This window comes from Parasteatoda tepidariorum, chromosome 1 (assembly GCF_043381705.1).
Source record: "Parasteatoda tepidariorum isolate YZ-2023 chromosome 1, CAS_Ptep_4.0, whole genome shotgun sequence".
In the NCBI taxonomy this organism is placed as follows: domain Eukaryota; kingdom Metazoa; phylum Arthropoda; class Arachnida; order Araneae; family Theridiidae; genus Parasteatoda; species Parasteatoda tepidariorum.
Window position 1 is genome coordinate 17836352 of NC_092204.1, and position 10871 is coordinate 17847222.

At 26.6% G+C, this 10871-nt stretch overlaps 1 protein-coding gene across 1 annotated transcript; it reads right to left on the minus strand.

Moving 5' to 3' along the window:
* Window positions 1–758: 758 nt before the first annotated feature.
* Window positions 759–5005, minus strand: LOC107438275 (uncharacterized). Its single transcript, XM_016050510.3, has 3 exons — window positions 4761–5005; window positions 1634–1776; window positions 759–921 (listed from the first exon to the last, which is right to left on the minus strand). The coding sequence occupies exons 1-3, from the start codon at window positions 4908–4910 to the stop codon at window positions 864–866; spliced, it is 351 nt and encodes a 116-aa protein (XP_015905996.2). The 5' UTR covers window positions 4911–5005; the 3' UTR covers window positions 759–863.
* Window positions 5006–10871: the final 5866 nt, after the last annotated feature.

Below are 10871 nucleotides of genomic sequence, written 5' to 3' on the forward strand. Positions count from 1 at the left end.
AATATGATAGATATGTGTGTCAAACCACGGGAAACGAATGTTAGAATTAAATATAAAAATAAGTAATTTTTTTTAAAATCAGAAAATAGCAATAAGTTTTAATTTCTTTTAACTTTAAAATTCACTTCTTTTTTACTATGCTCATAATTTTTTGAAAGTTTTATTTTATAACCGTCGTTGAACAGCCGACCCAATTTTGGGTTTACAACCACTAAAGTTCAACTCCGTAGCCTTGTAATTTTTGTATATAAACCATCCAGAATACAAGGAAATTCTTGGATCAGTACCGCCAGAAGTAAGATTTGTTATGGGAACATGGAGGACTTAGTGACTCGACAGATTTAACGTGCCTCAATCAACATTTACTACACGGTGAGTCTTCGGCCAGTGGGGATCCAACTCTTGGACGTAAGCCCAGTGCCCTACCAATGAGGCCAACCAGCCCTTTTTAAAAAGTTTGAATTTTCTTTTAACAAAAATAGTAATTTATAACTTTTTATAGTATTTTAATTTTGGGTTTTTTATGTACTTGGTAATTAAATTCAGCCATATTTGATCTATTGCTTTTCTATTAATAAAATTACCTGATGTTTATTTTAAAATCAAATACTGTAGCACAAATCAAAATACTGTATACTTTTAAAGCAACGTACTATAGCACTATATACCCTATTCGTTTATGAGACTGTGTTTGCTCACTTAGCATTCAGCGCATAACTAGTTAGCATAGATATGTCACTCAAATGATATTCTGGAAAAAGACGGATTATTTACATTTATCTATGACGAATTTAGATGAATAAGTGCTCACATTCTTTAAATAATATTTAAGTAGATTCTACGTCTTTTTTTAATTTTTTATCTCAAACTGGAGGCCTTCTCCTTCGGACTTCTTGCTGAAATTCATTGGCTGGCAAGCACCTGAAAATTAAATAAAATTGCATTTTTCAGTATATTGAATTTTAAACTTATGTTATTTAAAATACAAAATACAGAGCGCTCCCTAGGTTTTTATCATCGACCTTTTTAACTTTCGCTTGGCTACAGCTGTACTTTAAAAGTGGCGTTTAGGTATAGTAAAGTGACTATGCAAGGTGAATCTGACTACAGCACTACCCCTTGGAAAACCGTAGAGTTATCGTCTTAATGGTCTGGAAAAAAGTGAATCACTGAGCTTTTGAGCAACATCAATATACTATGAATACGTAAATACCTTTTGAAAAAAAAATTACTTTTGTTTTTTCAAGATTTATTATATGACCTGAGAATATGTTTTAGGAGGAAAAAAATTACCACAAAATACCTTTATTTTTGATTTAGAGTGTGCGAAAAAAAAGTGATAAGAGATAGATATAGCCTTTTAAAAGTAATGAATTTGGTTTCAGAGTTAGTGGTCACTTAGTGTATTAAGAATTAAATGGAAGAAAGGTAAACTTATTACTACAAAGTGAGAAGAGTTTTATCTATGATGGCATAGCATTTACCATTTGCAGTACGTTGCAGTGACAGAAAGGAATATACTTGCATGAGAGAAAAAAAAGCAGAGAGGGGAAAAGCGTGGAGAGTGGGGAAATTACTTAACCTTTATACTCCGATTCTATTTACAAAGATAGTAGAAAACTTATTTACTTACTTGCAGAAACCTTGATGGGTGTATATTTTATTAATTTCTGTTTGATACAAACAATCACAAGTTGATCTTTCGATGCGTAAATCCGTCTTGCTTCTTTCCAGTTGATTTTGGCACTCGCATTGGCAATATGCTTGCCGGGCAAACTATAATTTAAAAAAAGAAGCAAATAATGAGCCCGTTTTAACGATTATAAAATATAAAAATAGTTTAAAAAATTTTTGAAGCATGAAATTTAACATATTAACGAGATACTCTTCAAGGATAGTTAATGAAATTTGTCAAAAGGAGCACAATTCACGCATTCGTGACATTTTTAAAAAATTGTTACTGACTTTTTCCAATTCGGTTGTCTTAATTTTTTATTGGCTTAGGACTAGAGGAGGTAAGCAGTTTTGTGTATCTTGGAAGTATAATTAACAAAAAAGAAGGAACTGTTGAAGATATACTAAATAGATTAAACAAAGTCTGAAGCAGTTATGCTATTCACAATACGTTCTGGAAAAACATAACTAATTCAACAAAAATTAGAATTTTCAATACTAATGTTTTATCTGCCCTACTATATGGCTCTGAGACTTGTCATTGCAATAAAAATAACATTAAAAAACTTCAAGTATTTATTAACAAGTGTTTACGAAGAATCTTACGTATCAAGTGATTCCATAAAATTTGTAATACAGAAATCCTTAGAAAAGCAAAACATAAACCGATTAATCTGGAAATTAAGAAATGTATTGGTCATGTTCTACGTAAACTTGGAAAATTTAAAGTAAAACAAGTTTTTGATTGGAACCCTCAGGGCAGTAGAAAAGGAGGAAGACCTAAAAAATACTTGGCTCAGGACGATTGTAAACAATAGGAAAGACATGAGAGAGGCAATAAAATACCTGGCCACAAATCGAGAGAGATAGAAAGCTGTGATAGAAGCCCTATGTTTCAATAATACTTTTTAAAAAATATTCACAGGCATATAGAATGGAATAGCAAGCTCTAAGCTATTTTCATCTATATTTTTTCGAATCAATTATAACTCCTGGTCCACCAGGCTCTAACTGAAAAATATCTAAATCTTTCAAATCTGAATCAGGAAATGTTTTTAGCAAGGTCAATGTTTTTTGCATCGTTATGCACCTTTTAGCATACACTTGAACATAACTTTTAAAAGACGAATTAAAAGCAACGAGAAAAAAGTTTTCATTTTAATAAGTAACGAATAAAAATTTTGGCTTATAAAATATATAAAAGTTTTCGATTTTAAAAGTATGAAATAGAAAAAAGTAGCGATTTTAAAGTACATTTCGAGAAAATCCAAATTCAACGAAATCGTAAATTTCATACATTAAATTTATAAGTTAAAAAAAAATAATAAATTTCGAAAAAAAAAAACTTTTTTAAAAAGGAACATTTTTTAAAAAAAATTCATAAAAAAGTAACGATTTCTTCGACGTTCTCGTTACAAACACTATTTTTTTTTTTCAAAAAAGCAACAAAAAAATATAAATTTAATACTAAATTTAAAAAGCAGCGAAGTACAAGTAAAATGCTTACTTTTTACTCAATTGGGAAAAAAAAAAGACACACTCTTCTTTGAGTGGCTTGGTAATAACAATTTTATCACCAAAGAATCTCAAGAACCAAAAAGGAAAAACTAGATATCATTGACAAGAATTTAATCTATACAATTGTTGCAAACACATTGAAAAATCCCTAATGTTTAAATTTTAACTCTATAATTAACTCTATAACTAACAAAAAAATAGCGAAAGCCACCACCTTCTTTTTTCAATAGTTGGAATTTGAACGAAAGATAAAAACACCTAGTATGGAAGAAGTGTACTCATAAAGGTGTAATTTCAGTTATCTACACAAAATTTGATTGAAACGTTCTTGATTTATAATGATTTCGATTCTGTGATTTGTGCAGTTTGAATCAATTCTTTTTGTATCCAACTTGAAAAAAAAAAAAAAAAAAAAGTATTTTAGGTCAAAAGTACAGAGCCAAATAATTATTCAGATCAAAATAGTCACGCTCTGCGTCTAACCAGAGGTGTTTGTTCCTTTTACGTTTCATGCCGCATTTTCGATTGGTTCTTATTAATATTTTTTAATACTATTGGTTTCTTTACGAAATATTATTCTTGTTTATTTATTAATTTATTTTCCGACACTATTTTAATCTTCTTTTTTTTTCTCTAGTTCTTTTTGACTGGACAATTGAAGATGAGCTTTAAAGTATATACGTTCCCCGTTTTTGTTACTTCGCTCAATCTTTATGTTTTTAATATATATGTGAAAACATAACTCGTAAAATTTTTGGGGTTTATTTATTTAATTTACATTAATGAATTTTTTTCATAGCACCTGTTTGTTTTCATGAATGGATTTTTAATGTTTTTCAACGAATATAGTTTTATTTGAAAAGATAAATATATTAAGGTTGATATTCATGAAACAAAATTTTAGCAACATCAATTAGGACCAAACTTTTTTCTAGCATTGTTTGTCAGAAAATCGTCCAAGAACGATTTCAGAGGCAGCTTGAGCTCAACAATCGCAAAGTAGAAGTTTTACCGGTTTTTTTCCTTTTTTCTGTGGTTGAATGAATAGGGAGTAGGACAACAAATCGTAAAGGAGGCTAAGTTAATAAATTAAATAGGTATAATACAATTTTTTAAATCTATATATATACTAAAAAACTTGTATCATACATATATTGTATTGATATATTTTGCTTTGGCTATATTGATACAATATTAGAAAGCACTCCTTTTTGAGGATATTATCGTGTGAGCTGATGAAGATATTATATCTTTTTATTTCTTCCCTGCTTTTTAATACATATTTTTTTAAATGTCATTTTTCTTCTCTTTGCATTAATCTCTTCCATGTTTTCTATATATTTTTAACTTATATGTATATATATTATAATTGGCACTTATTATAGATTTTTAAAGTCTTAGTTTATTCTCTTCAATTAACAATCTTTTTCAGAGTAAAATTGTTATGTTTTCACGCTAAATAATTTTTTACATAAATAAATATCTATATTTTTCAACTGAAACTGTATACCGCTACTCTTCTCATTTTGAAACATATTTTACTATAATTTATGCTTACAAAATCATACCTTCCTCGATGACTGAAGATCGTCTTCGTACTTATTGTAGTTTAAATAGCTACCCAATCTGAAATCGAAGATTTCGTCCATGGAAATGTGAAAAGTCATGTGCAAGATCAGCACCATTATTAACGGGAAACACATTAACAATTCCAGCATTTTTGTAAAGCATTCATTCAAAATGCCTGTTACTATTTTGAACAATCAAAATATGTTGGAAAAGAACTCTGAGTTCAACTATTTTTTATCGCAGGAAATTGTACTTCCTCTACTCTGAGTTTGAAAGCTGGAAGAGGAAACAAGAATTCACTGATATCGACTTTTAGTTTTGAAATCAACGGATTAAGAACTGACGAGAAATTTGGCTTAAGCCAAATCCACAGACAGTTCTAATCTATTAAAATGGAGGAAAATAGTGTATTAGCTTATTTTGCCGATAAATATCAATTTTAAATTCCCCAGATTGGGCTTTAAAAAAACCAATCAGGGATTATTACTGCGTCAACAACCATTTTGTCACTATAAACTATTATCGATGTCGGAACATAAAAGATAGAAAATCACTTTTTTTCCTTTAGCGCTGATAATGGTAGTACATTTCTAGTACAGAAATTAGTTTTTTTTTTCCCTTCTTGGACTTAAAAGTTGCTTTTTAAGGCTTAATTTTAGAAAAAAAGACAATACTGCTTTCTTTGACTGCTCACAGTTGGATTATGTTACAGAAATTTTTTTTAAAATTTCTCATGGAATATGGAAGCGTTTAAAAATCAATGCCGTATTGTCTAAATTCTATTAGCTCACTGTAAAATTATGCCTTCATTTACATTAATTTGAAAGTAAAGTAGTGTATCTGGTGAACTTAGAATGAACCATTTAATTTCAAATACTCAAATTTTTTGTTCAAAATGCAAATAAACTAAGGCAAAATTACTCAGCACTAGGAAGAAGGGAAGAAATCTTGCATTAATTTGTTTGCATTTTGATGTATTGAAACTTTATGGTAATATCACCATTAATTTTGCTCGCATTATTTAAAAAACAATATTAAATTGGATTAGCATCAAGCTCTAGTTTAAATTTCGATGGGCATTAAGTTCTTTTACATGTTGAAAATTATGTTTATAACTATTCAGAAAACGATTGACAACTTGTATTATCAATCAACACAGAACTCCAGTTAAAATTTAAATATACTTGCTAGGCAAAACATTCAATAAAGCTAATTTCCAGACACTATAATATAAACAAACTTTGATTGTGGTGGCCAGGAAAAAATTAAAACTCATTGTTCTCACACTCAGAGCTGCAGTTGAAATTAGAGCACCTAAGTAATTTGGAAGGTGATCAAAAATTTGGATTAACGAAAATTATAATTTGGGATAAAAGTCTTCTTGTAGCTATCATTGAACCCTTCATTGCCGCCTGGAAAATGACTTTCGAAATGAAAAGAATGAATTTTTTATACAACCGATTGTACAGAATGTCAAATGACAGGAGTACAAAATTTAATTCATTTAAAATTTCACAGTTAAAGATTTATTTTTAATGTTCCCATCTTACTCGAAACATGTTATTTATATTTTGTGCTCTGTTTGGAATTGTCAAAACATGCAGTTTTATTCAAACGTGTTTAATGAAACTTTTGTACTAGAACATCACCACATTCAAGCATAGTAATATAGTTTTAACAAATTGTTCAGTCACTTGTATTGGAAAGTGACCCCTTTGGGTGCGAGTAATATTTCTTACTCACACCAGAGGGTGCCACTTTCCAATTCAGAATTCCCAAAATTGAAAAACTTTTGCAGACTCTGAATCAAGTAAGGTACTATAGGCTGTACTATAAAATATATTTAGGCAAATATTAATTTGAATTATTTCATATCAAGCTTTGTTTTTCCCATTTGAGCTTATGTTAGATTGAGCTAATAAAAAAATACTTAGAAAATTTTTGAAAAGTAGATATTAATAAATGAATTATAATCAAGTTCCTTTTTAATTCTTAAATTTCAAAAACAAATTTATTTAACTAAGTTGTAAAGATAATAAAAATACATGCAAATTCAACAAAAGCATCTTATCATAAGATATTTGTATACGTGTGCATAAGCTTATCACACATTGATTAATAGTTATTTTCTTATAATGATTATTCACAATATCAATACTTTATAATTTATTTCTCAGAATAAATATATGTATTTTAAAAAAATTATTTTCTCTAGTAATTGTATATAAAATTTGAAATTAATATCATAACAATACTTTCTACAAATTTGGGAAAAATTTGTAGTAGGAGTCAAAATTTTCAGTTCTAAACATTGAAGATCAGTTTCCAACTATATATTAAAACTCTAAATAAAAAACTAAAATCTATNAAATATATGTATTTTAAATAAATTATTTTCTCTAGTAATTGTATATAAAATTTGAAATTAATATCATAACAATACTTTCAACAGATTTGGGAAAAATTTGTAGTAGGAGTCAAAATTTTCAGTTCTAAACATTGAAGATCTGCTTCCAACTATATATTAAAACTCTAAATAAAAAACTAAAATCTATATCAAAAATTTATTATAAATATTGATCTATAGCCAATTTTACAAATGGAGGGAGCACAGATATATATTTATATGTAAAACAGACTTGAAATAATAAAGCATTGAATGCAATTTTTACAATTACATTGATATCAAATACAAGTGCAAGGGCTAGGTACATATTACAACAAAAGAACTTAACTACAAATAAATGTCATGAATATAGAATGCATTATAAATTACACATTTACAAAATATAGCTACATTAAAAATAAACTTAACACAAGAAAAATATTAATCAGCAGAATTGGATACAGATGAACTTGCTTATAATCAGGTTGCTTATTACACCTATATTATCAAATATAAAATCCAAAAGAAGTAAATAAGAAAATGCTCGGAATACTTATTTTTTACTTACACAGAAGGAAAAAAATTTGAGTTTTGTTAGTGATTTGGCTTTGTGACTTGGCAATCGTTTAGTGTACAACACTCACAGCATATAATTTGGACAGGAACAGACAGGCATGCATATGTGTAACAGGAGGCCGAATCTATTCGATGTTTTACGCAGCAACATCTTTTATTTATTGCTGTAATTATCACTCACAATTTTTTGTTTATTGGTTGCAAGCGCTGTAGCACTGTGACTTGTCGAACTCATGACAAGACGGGTGAAGGACTTATCGTTACTCTCCATTTCTTATCTACCTAAACTTTTTGCATAGTTTGAACCAAAAGATTTCTTTAAACCACTTATGTTCAAATAACTTAGTATTTGTTAAATTAAGACTTGCAATAAACAAATTATACTGTATCAACTAAATTTTCAATAAAATATGCACAAGTGAGCTCAACAATTAGTATTTAATGCAATTTTCAATAATCTGAATTATATCAAATATAGTAGTTAGGGTGGGTATGTGGGACGAAAAAAATCTTGAAAATTTTGATAATTACTTTATTAAAATATTAATGCTAATAAAATAGAAATAATTGTATTTATCTTAATTAGATTGCAGGTAAAGAAATTTTTTAACATTTCCAGTATCCAACTCAATACCTAAAAATTATAACACAAAATATGAGTTTTTTTACTTCGCCATTAGGGGACTAAATATTTTTTTAAAAGAGTTTTAGGAAATTTAAAAAAAATTATATTAAAACTTTAATGTCATAAATTAAATAAAAAAAACATCTCTTTTAAATTTAAAATGCTGTCTGAAAAAACTTTTTGAGCAATTTTTAACTAACTGAAAAAAAATTATAAAAAAACAAGCATTTATTTAAAATAATGTTCCATACACCTGTTAAATTATCTAGTTTTTTCTTTTTAAAATCAGAAATATTGTGCCTACATTACAATATAAGCGTGTATTAGCATTTTTTACAGGTGTTAACATTTATAAAATAAAAAAATTCTTAGTTCAAAAAGATTAATAAGCATTAACAATAACATTTAGATTGAAGAACTAAAAAAATTAATTGGCATTAAGCATTGAAATGAACTTAAATGATTTATTTTAATGATTTTTAACCACTCATTTACATGATTAAATAAATCTTAATGCAAATATGCCAGGCATTTTATAGATGGAAGATGCTGATTAGAAAATAAGTCTTTTTGAGAATTGGATTAAGAAATTTTTACCATAATTTAGTTCTGAAATCCATTGTCTTCACCCCATCATATGAAATACACAGTGAAGATTGCAACATTAACCTATTTAGTTATCTGATTTAATAAACTGCTTAGAATATATTACTTTGAAAGCAGAATAACAATTTTAAAGCAGAAAATAACAATTAACATTAGAATGATTTTCAGACTTATTAAGTATTACTTTTGAATCTTCCAAAGAAAAATTACCTTTACTTAATATTAAATGCAATATGCAAATAACTTAAGTGAAAATAAAAACTGAAAATTTCTTGTTTACGTGAAGACAATTATCTCATATCCACACCTTAACAAATATCTGTACAAAAACATCACCAATAAAAACCGCACTAAAAAAAACTTATACTGTAATAAAACTTTTAATAACAAAGTAAAAAAATAATAAAAACTATAAGTTTATGATTAATTTTCTTTTTTTTAATTTTATGTGAGTTTATACTTTTTAAATTAGATACAAAACGAAATCCTATTTAATCACTTGAGTTCTTAAAATAATTTTTTTTATGAAATAAAAACGTTACATTAAATTATTTTGATAAAATAACTAAACTTGAAGAGCAAAATTATTATTTTCCTATTTTTAAATTTAACTGGCAATGTCTTAATTTCTACAGAATGTAACATTAGCAGTTCAGTAGATTTTAACTTAGAATATTAAGAATATATTTACTAATATATTCTTGACAAGACAATCATATAATATTTCAAAAATATTACTAACAAATTACAACCTATTAATTCAATATTTATAAGACAAATGGCACAACAAGTGAAAAGTAAAGCTGAGATACAACTACTAAGTTCTGGTGTAGAATATCACCATTACTTAAGCTTAATCTGACAATTACTTTATTATATTTAATATACTTAAAATTTAACAATAAAGCTTAAAAATAAATCTTCTTGGTTTGAACTTTCAAAAATTAAACTTTGAAACAAAACAATAATGATTAAAATAATTTTTTACAACAGTGAGAAAATAAATAAGAGGTAGATTTTACTCACAAGCAAATTAGTTTTGAAATAACAATTAAATAATTTTTTTTTAAAAATATGTATTAATTTCATTTATTAATTTTCTTAAAAGAAAAAAATCTATCTAGCACAAAAAATTACACTGAGAGGAAAAATAAAAACAGCATCACACAGTATTTAAATCACAGTCAAATGTTGCATAGTTAGCATTTTTTTTTTTGTTAAGTCATTTTAAAGTTTTTACAATGTAATATTTTTAATAGAATTTTACACAGATAGTAAAAGATTTTATCAAAATATTTTAATGAAACAATTGTTCAAATATTATAATATCTCTTTTTCATTTATTTATTCTACATAGTTCATTACCACAACACATATATTTGAGGTTATTTTGCACATTTTGATGGCTACACTATCACAAATATAATGTGCATGTTTGAATATACAAATATAAATCTACACACTTTATATTATAAATAGATCTACAAATTTTAAACCAACACTAATAACTTCTGAAAACAAATAGTATTCAATACTTGATTCATTTATATCGTATCACTAAAAGTAGAATTCTTAAAACGAAATTTTGAAATATTTTACACATAAAAATATAGATATTTAACAATTATAGAAAAAATTTATAGTTAAAACATTATTAATTGCTTTCAATTTTTTTTAATAGGTAATTATTTATATTTTTTGTGATTTACCCAAAACTTTCACGTTTATAGTATAAATTAAAAATTTATACAACTGTCCAGAAATAGATATTGAATTAAACGTGGGAGCCAATTTTGTACAAAGAATACAATTCTCAGATTTAAAATATTGTATAAAATGAATCTATAATTAAAACATTTATGTAAATTGTATGAAAATTTTTAACTAGGTAATTACTTAATTCGTTTATTTTATGAT